Consider the following 20,547-nt stretch of genomic DNA (forward strand, 5'->3'; position numbering starts at 1 on the left):
GTATGCATACAGCGAATTGCAAATTCATGTTCTGCTTTTAATACTCGTATCCATTAGAACAGAATGTGATTCCATCAATAAAATCACAATATTGTAGTAATTTGGGCTTCGTTTGAATGGGCGATTGACTATGGTGCGGTGCGTTTATCTTACTTTTTATCTCACGCTACAGTATCACTACAGTATTTAATCTCACCGCTACCACTGTTTTTACACTAACCGCAACTAAACGCACCGCCTATCCAAACTCACCCTTGCTTTTTTTGTATCACATATAAATATGCATACATGTGATACAAAGATTCCATCAATGAAATAACAATATTGTAGTAATTTGCTTTCTTTTGTATCACATATAAATATGCATATATGTGATACAAAGATTCCATCAATGAAATCGCAATATTGTAGTAATTTGCTTTCTTTTGTATCGCATATAAATATGCATATATGTGATGCAAAGATCAATTATACATCCGAATTACTTTGTATATAAATGATATTATATCCCCGTCTTAGCCTGGCGGACCTTTTTTTGGGGGCATAATTACACCAAAATTTGTTCAGCAAGTAATAATAAATTTCAGAATCTCAAATGCATGAACGAAATGCAACGATATAAAATAATTGGATTGTAACTATTTCTGTTCAGAATGTAACGTTTATTTAATAAATCCCACTGAAAATATGTTATTATGTTGGTAACATTTATTCAACATAACCACCATAGTTGACAATTCCAGAGTCTAAAATACATGCATGAAATGCTCCACAAACTCAAGTTTTGAATATGCATGCGTATTTGCACAGAAAAAGTAACAAATACAAAGTTCAAAACATAGCAACAATGGGACCATTACCACAACTGCATTACCTTTAAGATCCTATTTGCCTCCATCAGAAACGCGCCAGCAAAGTTTCAAAACCTCGTCTACGAACTCGTGAATCCAAAGATAAGGAAGCACAAACTCAACTTCTGTTTTATCCTTGCTTTGTACTGCAAAAACGGAAAATGATATAAAAACTCTTGGATCAGGTAGTCATCGAACCATGTAATATTTTTTTTATTGGACAATCCAGGTAACTGAAATGAAAGCTTTGAGATGTGAACCAAGCTAAGATGGTACTCTAGACCTTTGAATTCCATATTCGTTCCTAGAGCTTAAAGGTTTTAGTCACATTCAGAGTAAAAGTACAAACCATATAAGAGTTCTATTATGTCATGTTCTAGCAGTGTTGGCAATGCCATAAGGTTAATCAGCACGCTGCATGGGTTAAGTACAATATGCTCTTCCACTTTTGTACCCTAAGACTAAATTTCTTGTCTAATAGATATGATGGACAAAAGACAAACTTTCTAGTGGAAAACAGATTTAAGAGTGTATAACATCCCAAAAGTGACAACTAACAAAAGAAAAGATTTAGTCTCACCGGTTTCTGTTTAAATAACGGTTGTAGATAGGAAATTCAAAGAGAAAAACAGCTTTGAACCAATATGGCAGGTTCCCATATATTGATCGTGGCAGTGGAATAAGAGGGCTGAAATAAGAAAATGTTAAGACTCAGTAACTCCGGCCTCCACTTCATACTTCAAGAGATTAAACGATGGAAGAAGCGATGACTAACCTAGTTCTTTTCTTGTAAACCCTATATGCTTCCACATTACCAAACTTCTTGTCTCCTGACTTCTGTGTGTCCATAGATGAAAGATAAAATCAGTATATTGCACCAAAAAGAAACACTGAAGCAAGGAAAACAAACCTCGAGAATTGTTAGGCCACTAACAAAAAGCAGCAGCAATGTCAAAAAGACAGGCCCGATGAGTACAAGCCATTCGGCACCTTCAATTATGGGAAGAGAGGCCACAAAGTATCCCCAGGTAAGTAAAATCTGGCAAAAGATATTTGTTAAGAATTATTTAGAAAATTATTAAGGAAAAGCAAAGCGTCAATGCTTTAGGGGCTCTGATATAGTGGGTTTCAACTCTATTTTCTCTTCAACCAGAAAGAAAATTATGTCTTGTCAATCAGACGAAGCGAGGAGATCCTTATTACATCGAATATAACCCCTAAACCCACATCTCTCAATTAATTGAATCCCAAGTCACCTATTTGAGCGAGATTCTACTCAGTCACCTAACTAAAAGGTAATTCTTTGATATTCCCAACTATTATAGCCTACATTTGTAGGCGTACAAGAAATGATACAGAAGCACATATATGGAGATTAGATCCAGTCCTAACTATGAAATGTAAGCTACGTAGATATATTGTTAGATAGAAAAGATGTTGAAAAGCAAATAAAAATTTCAGTATTTTTTTACTAAAGGTGAACAACAGGGTTTTGGACAGAAGTGAAAGATTAAACCTACTTTGTTCCAATCTAGAGGTCTGTAAGGTCTATTATGCGCACCAGAAAGTCTTAGATGAGCCTACTGCCATTAATATCTGAGAATCACATGATTGAACAAACGAAACAGGAGCTCAAGAAAGACAGCATGATAGAGTATGAAAGCTACCAGGACCAAAATGAAGTAGGCACTTAATCTCTATGTTGCTCCGACTCTTCATTTTTGTTGAAGTACCCATGTCTGACGCTCATACCCAATGTATATCGGGACATGAGTATGGACATCTGACTCTCTAAGCCGAATACATGGAAAAATTTAGAAAAAAGTAAACATACTCATGTGGACATATACCCATAGCAGACACTTATATAAGTCCGACTGACATAGCTTAATCTCACGATCAGTTAGCATTTGGGACGCTAAAATAAAACAAGCATTATTAGCTAGACTCATCTCTAAGTAAGCATACAACCAGACGCATAAGAAAGTCAAAGCACTTTTTCAGAGTTTCTTAGTTGTTTACTGATGCACTGGAAAATTATGATGCTCACATCACCAAAATAGTTTGGGTGGCGAGAGTATTTCCATAGTCCGATTTCGCACCACTTTCCTTTGCTTTCTGGAGAATTCTTGAAAGAAAATTTGTCCTTATCAGCTAAAATTTCAACAATGGTACCCACAAACCACATAATCCACCCTATGATGTCTTCGGCCTGAATGGATGGATCTTTGTCACTTGCATTAACCACTGTTACAGGTAAAGTCACAGTCCACACCCAAAGACCCTGAGATGCATGCAAAGATTGGGATACATTAGTTTTAAAATCTAACCCCAATAAACAACAAAGAAATAGCTGTGATCAGAAGGATAAAAAAAACCTGAAATATAAAGAAAACTGCTAAGTTCCCCACATTATGGCGCATCCTATCATAACGCTTATCCTCCCCCCATCGCAAAATTCTGATCACCATTGTATCACAAAAGCATAATTATGAAAATACATTACACATAAGAGGAACTGTTACAAAAAGCTTTAATTGTACACTATATGGGCATATTCTACAAAAGCCACAATCAGTAAGATATAAGAATGAGATGGAACATTTGGTAGTTAAAAGTAGCATGCCAGCTAAGTGCCTAATGTTCACCTGATTTTTCTGAAAACAGAAGAGACCCTTCCAATGCTTGAGGCATCATGTTAATCCTACCACAGACCCGAGGGAATACAGGTCTCTGGATGCTCTATTCCGTGCAAATGGAAATAATTATAACAGTAATATTATTACCTACCAGGTGTAAATTTTACATGAATCACACAAAATGGAACATCACACAAAAGTTAATAAAATTTCATAGAACCAATTATGAACAAGCTATCATCATGAAAGACTAAATACATGGTGCTAAAATCTTGGAGAGAATAGTGTTTTTATGAACTTCCATACTATCATACCTAAAAAAGAGATATAGTGCCAATCGTGTGCTCCATATTACTATCATCGCCGTCAGGACTACCTGGAAAACAGAGCTGCAAAATCACTATGGAGAAAATATGTACACAAAACATTATTCTAGGGTGAAAGTCACACAGAAGCTTCAGGCCATTCAAATGGAAAGGAAAAAGTCAAGAAATCTCTACAGTGTATGATCTGGTTAGTTCTAGTTTCTTATGATACAGAGATTTCAGGCATTTTCTTTTCCATCTGCATTTGCAAATTCACACATGATAGAAACAGTTAGGTGAAAAAAATACATCCCACTAACAAACTTCTTGAATAGCTTGAGCAAGCTAAGGATTAACAAAAATCAACCGACTTAAATTAAAGGATCAAAAGTGTTTTAATTAAATTCATATGAGAATCATAATCTAACAGAGATCAAGTACATATATTCCATGATGATCTCGGAGGTGATATAAGACTTTGTCAATCTATTTTCATCATATAAAGTCAGAAAACGACTCTCAATTACCTGTCGTAAATGCCATGATCCCTTTTTAACCAGAGTCAATAAAGCGATTATCACGAAATTCGTGCTTCCTGGTAAAAAAACAACAACGATATCTTTAAAAAAAAACTTAAAAAATTCAGCAATCGATGAATCAAGAAAAAAACTAAGTTAGCATTTGAAGAATCCTATGAATTGCTAAATCAATCTACCCAGAAGATTAAAAAAATTCTCGATCTTAGCTCTAAATTCTAAAACAATAGTAGAAAAGAGCATCAAAATAAGTTAAACATACGGATTGCGTACCTGCAAAATCAGTCAGTTTATCAAACTGGAAAACAGCCGCGATTAAAAAGAAAAATAACTGATACCCCGCCTAAACATCAAAATGAACCAAAGAATCAACTCTATATAATTTGAAATTAAAAAAAAAAGAAAAAGAAAACACTAAAGAAGCTGAAATAAGGGAAAATAAAATCATACTGTAAAAGTAGCAGTTAGAGATAAGAATTCCTTGTCTGTATCAGTCAACATTTTGCTTGATGAATCAACAAGAGATAAGAAAAAAGGTGGATTCTTTTGGTTTATCTAAAAATCTCTTAGGGTTCGATTAATATTTTTATGTTTATATAATACTAATAAGTCAATGTGCAATGGGTACAAGTATAACTTGACCTAAAATAAAATAGAAAAAAAAACAGTGTTTTCGGCGACCGGAAAGTCACGACAAGTTCCTGTATCGAAATTTGTGGGAAAGATAACGTCCAGGCGTGTTAACTTGGCATTTTTAATATAGATGCCATGGGAAAACATTTATTGAGGCTGAGCCATTTTATTTAATGTGTACATGCCTGTATTTCTCCTTCTGTTTTTTTTTTCTAATGTAAATATTTTACTTCAGATTTTTAAATTGTTTACTTTTATTTTGTTTAAATTTTAAAATTAGTTGTTATTTTGATATAAATATTAATTTTATTTTAATGATGCTCTTAATTTATTATTTTTTTAATGTCATATTTTTTAAAATTAGCAACTTAGGGTATGTTTGGATTACAATTTAAACCAAAATTAATATTTTTTATGTTTGAATAAATCTATTTAAAATATTTTTTTGTTTGTTAAATTTTCTTAAAATAATTTTTTAGAGGTTGTTTTTAAGAAATAAATACAAATTAGTTTTTTTATAAAATTTATAGAAGTATTTTTTTGTGGCAACCAAAATTTTATTTTACAATAAGATCATATTTTGTAATTATTACTAATTTGTATAAACTTAATAATAGACAATATCCTTTCATAGTGGTCTCCTATTTGATCTTATGTACCTAATATACAACAACCTCGTAGAACTTCAATTAAGAGAATATCATAGCAAAACCATATAATACTAAGTAAGGCAATAATTAATATGTAATAAACCTACCATTTAACTAACCACGTGAGCAACCTACATTCTATATTGTCAATGACATGACACTTCCAAGCAAATAAAACTTTCTTATATATATCATAGCACACGAGGAATAAAGAATTTCTCTTTTTTCCCTAAATATCCAAGCATAACTATTTTATTCCTCCTAAAAACTCAAGGTCCCCTACTTTCTCCTTCCTCCCTTTTCCTCTTCTTTAACTTTTTATTTCAACTTTTCGCTGGTCACGGGTGAATTGACATTTCAATTTCGATCATTGTCTCTTCCTTATTGATTTCCTATATCAACAATAACCAATTAAAAAATGGTTGTATATAAATACTTGTTTTTATTATTATAATTTATGCTAGATGACATCGCACCCATAATATGAATGAAAAACAAATTTATTTAGCAAATTAATATAAATAACAAATGATTTTGTAATTTGTTGGTAAAGTAAACTTATTGTATAATAAAGAGGAGCTAAAATCTTATTATGTTTGCAATTTTCTATATAAAAGATATAAAATTACAAAAACACCTTTAAGATAATACAATTTACTTTTTTTAAATGATAGTCTTTTTATATCTTATCAATTTAATAGTAAACTTGTGATACAAACTCAATAAATATAAATAAAAAGTGTTTGGTAAAGTACAATTATTATATACAAAATATTCTATCATACGTGTAGATGTAACACAAATGTATGTATAATAATAACATATGTAAATAATAATACATTATGTTTGAAACTAATAAAAGTAACACATGAGCAATATGAATGAATCACAATTAAAAAAAATTAGTTTAAATTGTGAGTAAAAGACATTTAAATAGGCGAAATACATTGGACTAAAATCTTTTAATGCGCTCAATTTGTATATAATTGTATTGTTATAGTTTTTGAGTCGGTATCAAATTAACTTGCGAGATCAACTCAATCAAAGACATTAGCATATGAATAATATGGGTGAAACAATTTGTGTAGTAACATTAAATTGTATAAAAATATTAAAATATAGTTTTAATTAAAATGTTAAAGAAAATATTCAGAAGTATGAGTTCAAATATTAATATTTACAATTTTCATTAATCGACTTACCATTGAATTGAACACTTAAATAATAATAAAGATTAAAAATTTGTAAATTCAAAATTATATTTTTCTATTTTGCTATGAGAAAAGTACTCTAAAAGAATACATTTTATTTTTTAAAATTAAAGTATTTTCCTAAATTACCAACTAAATTAATGCCCTATTAATATTTGATACCAACTCAGCCCCACTATAATAATAAGTTCGGAGGATAATTAACTTTTAACATTCCTTGTTCCCATATAATTATAACGAATACCCTTCAAAAAGAATAATTCAATCTCCTTGGTCTCAAGATCCGAATTCAGCATATCAAGCCAGTTATTCTGAAGTTATAAAAGGAGCAGAAAATTTGTTGAAACAACAACAAATTCCAGAAATAAAAGATTTTTATAATCCAGGATTATCAAGTGAAATTTATAAATATATTAATGAAATATGGAAAACCCATATTTTAGAACAAAGAGCAAATTTTAGACGAGCTCTTACAAAGTTTTCACAATTTCTAGTTGAAAAAACAACTAAAGAAAATGAAGCACATGAATTATTATTAAAAGTTGTTTTATACAGAGATTGGCAAGAACTCGAAATAGAGTATACAAATATCAATGAGATAAATAATCTTATTGATATATTTCAATACTTTATTCATAAAGGAACAAATAGTCCCATTATGAATAAAATGTTTAGAATATGTTTATATAATAAAGCTAGGAAAATACTACCAGTAGAAATTTTTGAAAAAATCAATAAAATTATCTGCAACCAGCAGACTCAATATAAAAAAATATTTTCTGAATACTTTTTACAATCATATGTTTATCTAAATGATATAGGGGAAGAAATTCCTACTATAAAATTCAGATTAGATCATGAACCATTTGATATAAACAGTATTGAATAGGGTTTCATTAGAGAAATTGTAGTACAAAACTTTTCTTTTCATTTATTAAATGATTTTCCTGCTATTATAAAAGTTATATTGTCACTTTTAGTATATCAAGATGATTTTTATTACTATTTTACTTGTGGTAGCTCCAGTATCTAATAAAGCATGCAAAGAATATGTTTTATAGTCTCTAAATTGAAGTGTAATTTCTATATATGTATAATATTTCCTAGGTTGGAAATTTGAAAATGTAATAATATCATTTTTTCCTATTTTCATTTGTTGAATAATAGTAGTAGATTGTATTTCTTCCATTCTAGTATTTCTAGAATTTCTACTAGGTTCAGTAGGGAAAATAGGTATTTGAACTGTTTTCATACCTATTGGTGTTGTCGAATTTGTACTAATATTATCTTCTTCTTCCTCTATTTGAGAATTAGAAGGTAAAACTAAATTATCATTTGTATTTGTTATAGCATTATTTTTAAAATATAGTCTATCTCCAGATGACATATATTCTATAGTACTTACAGGTTTTGAAGTACTAGTACCACTTATTCTATCTATCATCCAATCTTTTGGTATTGACAGATCTTTTAGATGTAGTAATTTTGGTTGTATCTCTGTAGTAAATTTATTGGGTTCAAATAACTCAATTATTTTATTATTAATTTCTTTAATTTCTACTTCTGCCGTGTTGGTATATTCATTAATAGAAGTCCAACTTATTGCTAGATCTTCTGCTAAATCACTTATTTCAGAATTTTTTATTTGAATTCTTAAACATAAACACTCTTCTATTAGAGGGTTTGTAATAGATATAAAATAGTTTGGTTTAACCTTAAATCATATTACACCAGTATGTAAATTAGACTGTATTCATCCAATAAGTGCTTTTATCGGGTTTTCAAATCTTTTATCTAATAAAACTGCTATGATAGGTATATCATGTCATTTTCTAAATAAAGCTCTAATTGTTATCATAATTATACCTAAATGTATATATCTAACTTGAGGGTATTTCTTTTTAATCCTCTTAATTTTTTCTTTAGTAAATAATGAAATTTATGTTAATCCTCCTCTAATATCCTTAGCGACTGTATTGCCACTAATCTTTTCTATATGTCTTTGACTCCATATTTTAAACTTAGATATTTTATATATTTCTTCTTTAGAAATGTGATTTTTATTTATTTTTTCTATCATTTCATCAGAAAAGTTTTTTTCTTCTCCAATCAAATTTCCTAATTTTATGTATTGTTGTTCAGACTTAGGAATTTATTCTAATTGATTTTTAGAACTACTTCCTATATTAAACATAAATATATATTCTTCTTTATCTGAATCAGACTCTGTTTCTGATATTAACTCATATAATATTTCTTCAGGATTTATTTCCTCTTCGTAACAAATTTCTAAATCTTGTTCTTCAAGACTTTTAATCATCTTTTTAGTACTTTTTCCTTTATTAGGACAGTTTGGTGCTATATGGTCTTCTTCATCACAAATAAAACATTTACATATCTGTTTTTTAGATTTTTTAGAATTTTTTTTCTTTTTCTTATTATTACCAGTATATTTTTTATTTCCTGGTTTCCACCTAATAAATTTATATTTTCTATTTTTTCTTTTTATGTTTTTTATAAGTATTAGGATGTGTTGTTTTGCATCTAAATTCCCATTCATTTTCTAGAATTTTTGTACAATGACTATAAGTTAATTTATTTTTTACTTGTTTAGCCGCTTTAGTTTGTAGACAATGTATAGTTATTCTTTCTCTTGCAAAATTAATTCTATTTCCTATAGAATCTATATTTTCTTTTGCTATTCCTGATTCTTTACTATGTTTATCTAAATAAGACATATATATTTTTATACATATCTCATCCCATGGTGGGGGTAGTTTATGAAAATATTGGTTTTTCCAAAATTCTATATTTTCATTTTTTTATTTTTGATATTCATGAAGAAATTTTTTTGAAAATTCTTCTAAATATCTTATATCACATAATTTAATTTTTAACAATGTATAACTAGCTATACTATCTTGATTTTTTTATCAAAATAACCACAAAATTCTGTTTTTAGAATATTTGTTAATCCTTTTAAAAGATCTTTAGGAGTACCTATTTGATTAATTAGTTGTCCTTTTTGGACTTTTCCTACTTCTGATTCTTCCCAACGTCTTGAGAATTGTAAAACGTCTCTTTGAAAAGTTCCTACAAAATAATTTAAAAATTTTTCTTTTGTCCAAGAACCGTTGTTGTTTACAACTATTGTCATTGACTGTGCCCAATCATCTATGGTTTTTTCATAGTCTGATATTGAAATATTAGTCAAATCTAAATATATTCATCCTTGAGCCACATTTCTTTTATTTAAATCATCTATCCTATGTGGTATATAGTTTGACTTGGTTGTTGATTAGAAGATTCGCCTGTATATTCAGTTTTAACTTCATTAGTAGCTATATTTTCGGTTTGATTACCAAAAATTCTTGTTGCATTTTCAACTGTTTCAAAGTCTTTATTTAAAGCTCTCAAATAATCATCTTTTTGAATATCTGATTCTAATTTTCTTTTACCATAAGGATCTGTTTGATCAGTATCCATAGGTTCGGGGACTTCTATATTTTCATCCTCATCTATTGAAGTATTTTCTTTATCGGATTTATAACTAGTTACATTTAAATCTTCTTGATTATCAGAATTACTAGAACTACTACTTTCTGTAGTATCATAATTTAACATATAGTGATAATTAAACTGAGTAAATAGATCTTTATGTTTTTCATAAAGTTCTTCTATTAATTTTAAGTATTCTATTCTTTCATTTTTATTTGTACTTTTAGTAAATTTGACTTTCCAATGTTCTATTAATTCTTTATAAGATTGGAAATCATATTTTTGTTGAGTAATATTTTTTCTTTTCTGTTTTTCAGATTTTTTATTTCTATTAATAGTAGAAGATGACTCTTCTGAAGAAGTTTCTTCTTCTTCATCTGATAAAGTTAAAATTATATTACTATTACCATAATATAAGGGACCTAAATCTATATCTGATTCCATATTATTATTATTAATAACTTGATCTAATTTATTATTGACTTCTGATAAAATTTCTTTAGATTTATTGTTTAAATCTAATTCTTTAATATCTCCCATGTAATTTACTTTTTCTTCTATATTACTGACTTTATTATATATTTTATTATAATATATAGAGGTTATGTCCATTAAACTATTAAATCCTTTACTAAGGGCCGAAATATTATTTTCTTGTTTAGAATCTATATGCATAATATGATTGCAGGTTTTATCCGTAACACCCCCACGCCCGAAACCGTCACCGAAGTCAAGCTTGAGGTGTTACTAAACTTATCTTACCTTTTAAACAACTCTAAACCACTTATTTTAATTTTTGGAATAAACTGTTTTTCTGCGTCATGGTTGCTTAAAAATTCATTTCTCGAGTTTCAAAACTCAAATTAAGATCCGTAAATTTTTCCTGAAACTAGACTCATATATCTATCTACTAATTTTTTTCTAGAATTTTTGACTTGGCCAATTAGTACAGTTTATTAGTTAAAGTTTCCCCTGTTTCAAAACTCAACTACACTGACCTCTTCTTACTACAAGCCATGTTTCTTCCTGTAAAAAATTTCATATGACTAAGCCGTTTGTTTCTCACAAAACTAGATTCAACAAGGATTCTAACCATATAAATTACACCTTCTAATTAGTTTTGTACAATTTATGGTGAATTTCCAAAGTTGAAACAGGGGATCCAGAAATCGCTCTGACCCTGTTTCACTAAAACTTAGATATCTCATAAAATATAATACCTTTATCTGTTTTGCTTATTCCATAAGAAAATATACATAATAAGATTTAATTTCATATATTATTCATCTTCAAACTATGTTTCTACAATTTTTAGTGATTTTTCAAAGTTACGTCATTTCTGTTACTTGAATCTGTTTTTAGGTTACTTTCACATTTTTCATAATTTTCATGTGATAATCATCAATCAATCATACATATTAATAAATATGTATATCATCGGCTATTTTATTAGCTAATCACTAGCAAGTATTTACACATCATTCATTGTTCATATTATACCAAAAGTAGCTAAGTTTCTATACATGCCATACCCAAAACAAAACGTCTAGTTATACCGAGTTATTTCTTTGATAGTGTGATCGGCCTCCGACGTTTCATTCGATCCCCGAGTGACTAGATAAGTACTATAAGAAGAAGAAAATAAAGAGATTAAGCACTAGGCTTAGTAAGCTTACAAGCAAATAAATCACAACATTCAACATAATGGATAATTATGCATAATATCATCTAACATTATAAATTTCTTTACTTCTCAATTTCTATCTTCTTCTTTATTCCATTACCTTCTTTCTTACCTGACCTTTCCTTTTTCATAAGTATAATCTACTTTTCCTTTGCTGTTAATTCACTGTAATTTAACTCGTATCCTGACCCGTTGAACCACTCGGAATACTAGGGATACTAGGGCCGTTCCTGTCTATCAATATCCTGCCAATGCCATGTCTTTGACATGGACTTACATGAATTATTCTTGTCTCCAATGCCATATATAATATGGACTTACATGGCTCAATCCTGCCTCCAAAGCCATATTTCTAATATGGATTTACATGGCTCATTTCTGTTCTGTCCTGTCAACCCTAATATCCTAACATTCCTAGGGTTCAACCGGGGCTTTCTAACACTTTTCCTCTGTCACTCCATCTTAAATTCGACTTTACATATTTTCATAACATAAGTATATAAATGCTGGAAATTGACAATAATAATGTAAAATAAAAGAATATTGCATTTATTTACTGTAACTTACCTTGATACAAAATGTGACTAAACTTTACAATTTAGTCCTTTACTTTTTCTTTTCCCCGATCTACTCCCGAATTTCGTTCTTCTTGATCTATAATAGCAAATTTAACTTATTTAATATTCACATTTATTAAAACAGTCCTTGACCCAAAATTTTGCAAAATTATATTTTTACCCCTAAACTTTCACATATTTGCACTTTTACCCCAAGGCTCGTAAATTAAACATCATCCTATTTTCTTATGTTTTATGACATGCTGATCATTTTTCCCTTCTATGGCAATATCAAAATCACACTCTAACATATACTTATGACTATTGGTATTTTTTTTCCAATTTAAGCCATTTTACTCGTTTTCACTTAAAACTGAGTAGCATAAGTTGTTTAACATAATTTAAAACCTCATATTCTATCATAAAACACCAAAATACACAAATTTCAGCCATGGGTATTTTTCCAAATATGAACCCTAGGCTGAATTATTGCTAGAATAAGCTTAATTAAGTTACCGGGACTCCAAAAACGTAAAGATCATTAAAAACGGGGCTTGGAATCACTTACTATGAAGCTTGAAAGTTGAAGAAACCCCAGCTATGGAGGAGAGCAAAAATCGGCAGAAACTAATTGAGAAGATGACCATTTTTGTGTTATTTTTCCCTATTTAATTCATTTAATATCCAAATGACCAAATTACCCCTCCTTACTAAACTTTCAAAAATTCCTTCCATGTCCTAATTTTTGTCCATGAACTTAAAATTGGTCAAATTGTTATTTAAACCCTCCTAATTAATATTCCAAAGTAATTTCATACTAAAAACTTCTAGAATGCAAGTTTTGCAAATTATTCAATTTAATCCCTAACCTCAACTTAAGCACTTTATGCACGGAATTTCATCACGAAATTTTCACACAATCATGCAATCATACCATGAACCTTAAAATAATAATAAAATAAATTTTTCTACCTCGGATTTATGGTTTCGCAACCACTATTCCGTTTAGGCCCTATTTTAGAATGTTACATTATCTTTATATAAACAATCTGTCTCTTCCATGTTACTTATCTTTGGTACCTAAAACAGTCTGTTATATTATTTTGTCTTAACACACAAGGCCTATCATCTCTCACCTAGACTTAAAAAGGTAAAAGTTAGACAAAATAACAGATATATGGGTTTCAAGATAAATAACCACAAAATTAACTGGATTGTAAATTAAAGATAAGAACTTACAATGAGTATTATGATATGAATTTCTCCAAGAATCGTAACTCCGGGGGCCTCTGATACCAATTACAAACTAACACAAGTGCGGAAGATAGTTATTTTATTAAAAGTAAAAGGAAGATTTTATAAAGAGAGAGTTTAGAATACTGAAAGTAAAAGAAAAGATTTCTAAGCTATTTTTCGATGCCTTGTTTAGGCTCTTTACATTGTTATTTATAGTAAAATTTCTAAACTCTATTTGATTTTTCTTCAATCCTGCACAGTGTTTCTGATAAGGATGAATTTATTATTGCCTCCACGTATGTTGTCAGTTGTCTTTGTCATATCTTCATTTGTACATAGATGCATTGAATCTTTGTTTACCGCCAATCTTGAAAATCAGCTTGAAAGTCTTCTTGACTTTACACATGGTATTTGTTTTGTCTTTATCCTTCTTGGATGTTGTCCAGGTTCCATGTTTCTAATCCAGGTGTAAAGATTCTGGTGATAGTCTTGGTGAATTCCAAGTCTCCCACGTGTTCTTGATTTCTTCAATTATTTTTTGAAGGAAAATCGTCTATTTCCATATCTGCTATTTTCTTTAGCAGTTGTATGGATTTTTTATCTCTTAATTTCTGAATCATGCTGTTTTTATCAGCTACTATTCTTCTTCCATCGGTAGATAATTTGTATGATTGATCTTGAAGTACATGTCGAGCTGTTGACATTAAATCAATTCCGGCTTGGATTTGAAAATATTTTGGATTATTGTAACACTTGTCAATGATTTTGGTGAAGTGTTTTTTATTTCTTTGTCTACTGATAAATAAGAACTATCAAATATTTTTTGAATAATCATATTTAATATAATTGATAGAATCGCTCTTTTTCAGCAAATCCAATAAAACTACTTATTTGGATATAAAAATAGTAATAAAAATCATCTTCTTACTGAAAGATACTGTTAATCCCTGTTTATTCTTGTCTTTCTTTTTCTCTTCTTTGCAGTTTTCTCGTGAATACAGAACAACACAAAAAGGTAAGTTCCTTTTTCTTTTAATTTGTAATTTTGCTGTTTTAGATCTCATTTTCCCTTCAATTAATTATAGTTATTTTCAGGTTTGTTCCTTTTAATCTAATTGTACGATATTCAGTTCCACTCGATCCGTTCGTCTACTGATTTTACCTATTACTTATTTTTTCCGTTGAATCTTATTGTGTTTATTTGATTTTGATCGATTCTTAGCATAAGAAGTGTTTAATTTTTTTTATTCTTCGAGTTTCTTTGTAAGAAATGTTACCTTTGATACTTGGATTCTGTTTGGCCACTGAGAAATTGAAAGGAAACAAATAAAAAGGAATTTTTATTTTAAATTCTAGCTATGTTTGAACCATTTCTAAGCAGTCAAGTTCCATGATCTGTTGCTTATCTTATTTGTTTAGTAAAGCGAAGCAGAGTTTAACTCTCTAACTTTGAAACACAGCTTTGATTTTTGTGATTTTGGAATGATGTGATTAATAGATTATACATTCCAGGTTCTGGTTAAGATTAACGGCGTGTTTTAAATAAACAAAACCCCGGGCTGTTGGAGAGAAGAGAGCCTGATTAATTAATATCAAGTTTGTGTGTATATATATACATTTACAGAGTGTTTGAGACTTGAGAGTGAAAATTCGGTCTTTTGTTTTTAATTTAATTTAATTTTCTATTTTGTTCAGAGTAATGAATTTTCTGTCTTGTTTGTTGGCAGACTTACCAGATGGGCAAGGCAGAAAACAACCATAACATGGAGGAGGGAACGCTAGAGATCGGCATGGGTGAATTTTATTGCTTTATAAGCATTTTAATTGGGTTATGTTCAATTGAATTCATGTTTTATATATGATTTGAGTGCTTAGTTTAATAATGAGGGAGAAATTGTTGGTACCTTTGGTTAAGCAGCCACATGCATTGCAACAAGGACTTGTTCCATGAAAGAAGCCTTATCATTCATGATCATCTTTCTTTTTGTGAGATAATTGCAGAATATAGAACTGTTTCCGGAGTGGCTGGGCCATTGGTAATCCTTGATAAAGTGAAGGCAAGTTCTGGTTTTCTTGCTCATTATCTAGTAACCTTTGAACTACTTGTGTTTGATACCTGTTTTCAACACATATTACTGAACATAGTTATGCAGATATGATCCATAGGAACCCTCCAAATACATGGGAAAACTTTAAAAAAACTGAACATATCTGTGATGGAAACATGTATATGACTGTCACACCTAAGTTCGAGTAACATAGCTAGTAACATTCTCATTCTTATTTAATTTTGATTTCAAATCTTCTTCATTTGGGGTTCTTGCTTTCTTCAGGGACCCAAGTATCAAGAAATTGTTAATATTCGTTTAGGGGATGGAACAACCAGACGTGGTCAAGTCCTAGAAGTTGATGGAGAAAAGGCTGTTGTTCAGGTAATTTTTATCTCAGTTGATCTTTTATTCCTTTATAATCATGAATCCCTCTTTGTGCTCATGCCAAAAGGAAAAATATTAACTTTTTCACCGTGCAAAATGCGGGCCTTCTGTTATGGTGCTAGTTTCTATACTTTAATTGGTGCAACAATTTTATCAACAGATGATCCATGTATTCTTTGTATGCTCTACTTATATGGCACCTTGGCTAGGTATTTGAAGGAACATCTGGAATTGACAACAAATATACGACCGTGCAATTTACAGGAGAGGTATGTAACCTCCTCCTTTCCTACATTTAAGATTAATCCTTATCTTGCACTTGTAAGTTTGATATGCAAAATAACTGCCCTTAAAGACACAGCCAGAAAATAATTGAAGTAGCTTCTTTTCTATCAGGAAATTGTTGCCTGATTTTATGGCTTTAGACATTAGGACAAATGGTGATGCATTTTAGTTGTTTCTTAAATCTTTAGGTACATGGTTTTGAAATAAACTAGAGGGGAAATAAATCTTGTTGTTACTAGATGTCGAAGACAAATTATTTAGTATGGTAAGCTAAGATTTTAGTTTGGCATGATACTGGCTGTTTTGGCTGTTAGTATAGTAAAAGTTATTTTCCTAAGTATATGTCATCAGCCCCTTTATGGTCTCTCAAAGCAAATTAATATTTTGGCTGGTATTCATATTTCTGCCCACTGAATGTCTTGCAAACTTCGGAAAGGATATTACAGACCAGGTCATGTTGGTAGAGAAACCATAGAGATTAATTTTTCTCGTGCTGTATGATGGTTAATAATAGCAGCCTGTTACTTATTTGTGTTTCTTATGAAGGTTTGTTTTCCCATACCCGGCCTTGCTGATTACAAGGTTTAGGCAATCAAGCCTTTACAGTGGACTTGTTAATGTTTAGTGGTATTTTAGACACAACAATAGTCGGTCACTAGCAGCTTAGCCATTTTATGCACTTGTTCCTGTGCCCATAGAGAAGGGGGGAAAATTGACAATTTATAATCATTATACTTCGTGTGATTATATCATGCAACTGTAGAGGTTTCACAAGGGTTTGTTTGGTTTGTAAATGTGGTATATGCTTAAATGATGAAAAGTTACGTATTGAGGGAAACGCTGGCAGAGTTTTGTGTCATCTTTTAGATAGTGTTTAGGATTGCTGTTTGCTGCTTAATGATTCTTTTGAATCATTGCAAAGAAATGCCTAATTCTTATGATACTGTAGAAACCATGGTAGCAAGGTAGAAGAGAACTGAGAAGAGTTTGTTTTAGTTGTATTTAGGAAAAGTATTTCATTTTTCCCTGCATTTTTTTCTGTTGTTTTCAACTCATTTGCCAGTATCTTTCTTCTAACTATTTTGTAGGTTTTGAAAACTCCTGTTTCTTTGGATATGCTTGGGCGCATTTTCAATGGCTCTGGCAAGCCAATCGATAACGGGCCACCTATCTTGCCTGAAGCATATTTGGATATTTCTGGTAGGCAGTGTTGTGGAGTGAATGAGACTGGAACCATACAAGTTGCTTCTAATCATAAGTTTGTTAATTGCTGTATTACTTATCCTTCATTTTACTATTTTGTAGGGAGTTCTATTAATCCTAGTGAGAGAACCTATCCTGAAGAAATGATACAGACAGGGATTTCAACAATTGATGTTATGAATTCAATTGCTAGAGGGCAAAAGATCCCTCTCTTTTCTGCTGCTGGTCTTCCCCATAATGAAATTGCTGCTCAGATTTGTCGTCAGGCTGGTTTGGTGAAACGATTGGAGAAGGCTGGGGATCTTCTTGAGGTAAAGTTTATGTATTAATATAGATTGGCTTGTAATAATATAATATTATGATATCCTTGATAGTTTAAATAAGTGAACATGCTAACATTTGTATATACATGGCTTGTAGATTCTTTTGTGCCCTTACCATGAGGTTTGTAGAAAGCTGATTGTTTCACTAACCCGATGATTTTTCAGGATGGTGAAGAAGATAATTTTGCCATTGTGTTTGCGGCTATGGGTGTAAACATGGAAACTGCACAGTTTTTCAAACGTGATTTTGAGGAAAATGGCTCAATGGAGAGAGTGACCCTTTTCCTAAACCTGGTATGTTTCAATTTGAGATAGAAATGCTTTACCCTTTTTTATTTTTATTTTTACATGAGAAATGTGGGTTGGAAAAATATATTTATAGCCTGAAAATACCTTCTACTTTCTTCTCTACAGGCTAATGACCCCACAATTGAACGTATTATTACTCCTCGTATTGCTCTCACTACTGCTGAATATCTGGCATATGAATGCGGGAAGCATGTTCTTGTGATTCTTACAGACATGAGTTCTTATGCTGATGCTCTCCGTGAGGTAATGAAAAGCAACCAAATCTCCCTTATGCAATCTCTTTAGTGCATGACTACCAGCTCTTGAAGCCAGAGCTCCATAAATCCGTTTGTGATATTCGTCAAAATCTCTTTTACTACTGGTTTCTTTTGAATTCGGGATTTTTTTTTTCTAAATTACCTTAAATTTCTTAGGTTGTACAGAAATTTATGCTCTGTGTGAGACATACTACTATTGCTACTGCAGGTTTCTGCTGCCCGAGAAGAAGTGCCTGGAAGACGTGGGTATCCTGGGTACATGTATACTGATTTGGCCACAATATATGAGCGAGCTGGAAGAATTGAAGGGCGAAAGGGTTCCATCACGCAAATTCCAATTCTTACTATGCCAAATGACGGTAATGCATCTTTTAACTATATCAAAATTTAGCACAGAGCCCCAGAAACAATTGCTTTATGGCATTTCTATTTATTGTTTTGACAGATATTACCCATCCAACTCCGGATCTTACTGGATATATCACAGAGGGGCAAATATACATTGACAGACAGCTCCATAATAGACAGGTAAATTCGAAATTAGCTTTGACAAACTATCAAACCTGTGCATCGTGGAGTTATTCAGGTCTGCAAATTATACCCTTCTCATCAATATGTGCATGGAATTTTATTTCTAATATGGTATTTTACTTGAACACGCAAAAGAAAAGGTATTTTACTTAGTGAACTGTATATTCTCCATTGGTATATTGCTTTAGTATATTTCTAATAGTGACTTTGTTGAACATGGTTTCTTAATTGGACTGATTTCAGAGTCAACAATATTCTCTATACCTGTTTTTAAAGAGTGTAGTTGACCTATGTCAATAAATAAATTCTTTGCCTCTGAATTGGACAGATATACCCACCAATCAATGTGCTTCCATCGCTTTCTCGTCTGATGAAGGTGAGGATGGCACACATTTATTTAAGATCTTGATTATAATGAAATATATTGCATCAATCAATATTTACAAATCATGACTTGCTATGAAGTATAATTGCTGTTATCTCTTATTTGGCAGAGTGCCATTGGTGAGGGGATGACACGCAGGGATCATGCTGATGTGTCTAACCAGGTCTGGTTGCAACTTCAATCCTTTATTCGATGTAAAAGGCATCTAATATCTCTTTTTGTTTCTCAATCCTTGAACTTTCAGTTGTATGCAAATTATGCCATCGGGAAGGATGTTCAGGCTATGAAAGCTGTGGTTGGAGAAGAAGCTCTTTCGTCCGAGGATCTGGTTACACTCTCTTTCACATTTCCTCCTCAATTTTCTTGCACCGTTGTTTGGTCAAGTAGTTTCTTAACCTAATCCGATATCCTCTAACAGCTATACTTGGAGTTCTTGGATAAATTCGAGAGGAAATTTGTGACGCAAGGAGCATACGACACTCGCAACATCTTTCAGTCACTTGATTTGGCGTGGACACTGCTTCGTGTATTTCCTCGAGAACTTCTTCACCGTATACCTGCGAAAACTCTCGACCAGTACTACAGTCGAGATGCAGCTAATTAAAAGTGACACAAATTCCTGTCCTAAATTGCCATTGCCTCTATCTCCATCATGGTTGGTCTAGTTTTACAAGTTGCTTATTCGCCCGCCCATTTTCTCCTGTTTTAATTCATAAGTTGCCTGCCATCTGCTCAGATAATAATGGTTGAATACCAGCGAGAATTTGCAGCTCTTCTGCTTGTAAGCAGAGATACCAAATAAATATTCTTTTGGATCGGTAAAATATGGGGATAGGAATTTTTTTTGTTATTTACTTTTGGCAACCAAACCGATTTGGGATTTTACTTTACATTGATGAGAAAATACAGTCCATTACCAGTGAATTTTAGCTGTTTTTCCATTTCTTTGTTTATCATGTATTTGTATTATATCTAAAATAGGAAATGGGAATCAGAATCAGAATATAATCACATGACCC

The 20,547-nt window shown here is 31.1% G+C and overlaps 2 protein-coding genes across 4 annotated transcripts; one reads left to right on the plus strand and one right to left on the minus strand.

Moving 5' to 3' along the window:
- Positions 1-641: 641 nt before the first annotated feature.
- On the minus strand, positions 642-5,104 carry LOC107924587 (uncharacterized). Of its 2 annotated transcripts, XM_016855101.2 has the most exons (10): positions 4,782-5,104; positions 4,605-4,674; positions 4,323-4,390; positions 3,805-3,866; positions 3,230-3,311; positions 2,902-3,135; positions 1,762-1,890; positions 1,627-1,688; positions 1,432-1,539; positions 642-997 (listed from the first exon to the last, which is right to left on the minus strand). In XM_016855101.2, exons 1-10 carry the CDS (start codon positions 4,830-4,832, stop codon positions 982-984), a joined length of 882 nt encoding a protein of 293 aa, XP_016710590.1. In that variant the 5' UTR covers positions 4,833-5,104; the 3' UTR covers positions 642-981. The 2 variants fall into 2 exon arrangements, with proteins under 2 accessions (XP_016710590.1, XP_040936345.1); XM_041080411.1 differs by lacking the exon at positions 4,605-4,674 and having other exon boundaries at positions 4,782-4,896.
- A 9,512-nt stretch (positions 5,105-14,616) lies between these two features.
- Positions 14,617-20,452, plus strand: LOC107923819 (V-type proton ATPase subunit B 2-like). Of its 2 annotated transcripts, none has more exons than XM_016853966.2 (15): positions 14,617-14,815; positions 15,528-15,594; positions 15,802-15,857; positions 16,134-16,232; positions 16,445-16,504; positions 17,609-17,720; positions 17,826-18,034; positions 18,212-18,340; positions 18,461-18,598; positions 18,821-18,971; positions 19,058-19,140; positions 19,472-19,519; positions 19,638-19,691; positions 19,773-19,856; positions 19,947-20,452. In XM_016853966.2, exons 2-15 carry the CDS (start codon positions 15,537-15,539, stop codon positions 20,130-20,132), a joined length of 1,467 nt encoding a protein of 488 aa, XP_016709455.1. In that variant the 5' UTR covers positions 14,617-14,815; positions 15,528-15,536; the 3' UTR covers positions 20,133-20,452. The 2 variants fall into 2 exon arrangements, with proteins under 2 accessions (XP_016709455.1, XP_016709456.1); XM_016853967.2 differs by lacking the exon at positions 14,617-14,815 and adding an exon at positions 14,845-14,895.
- The last annotated feature ends 95 nt before the right edge of the window (positions 20,453-20,547 follow it).

The sequence above is a fragment of the Gossypium hirsutum genome, chromosome A11 (genome assembly GCF_007990345.1).
Source record: "Gossypium hirsutum isolate 1008001.06 chromosome A11, Gossypium_hirsutum_v2.1, whole genome shotgun sequence".
Taxonomy (NCBI): Eukaryota; Viridiplantae; Streptophyta; class Magnoliopsida; order Malvales; family Malvaceae; genus Gossypium; species Gossypium hirsutum.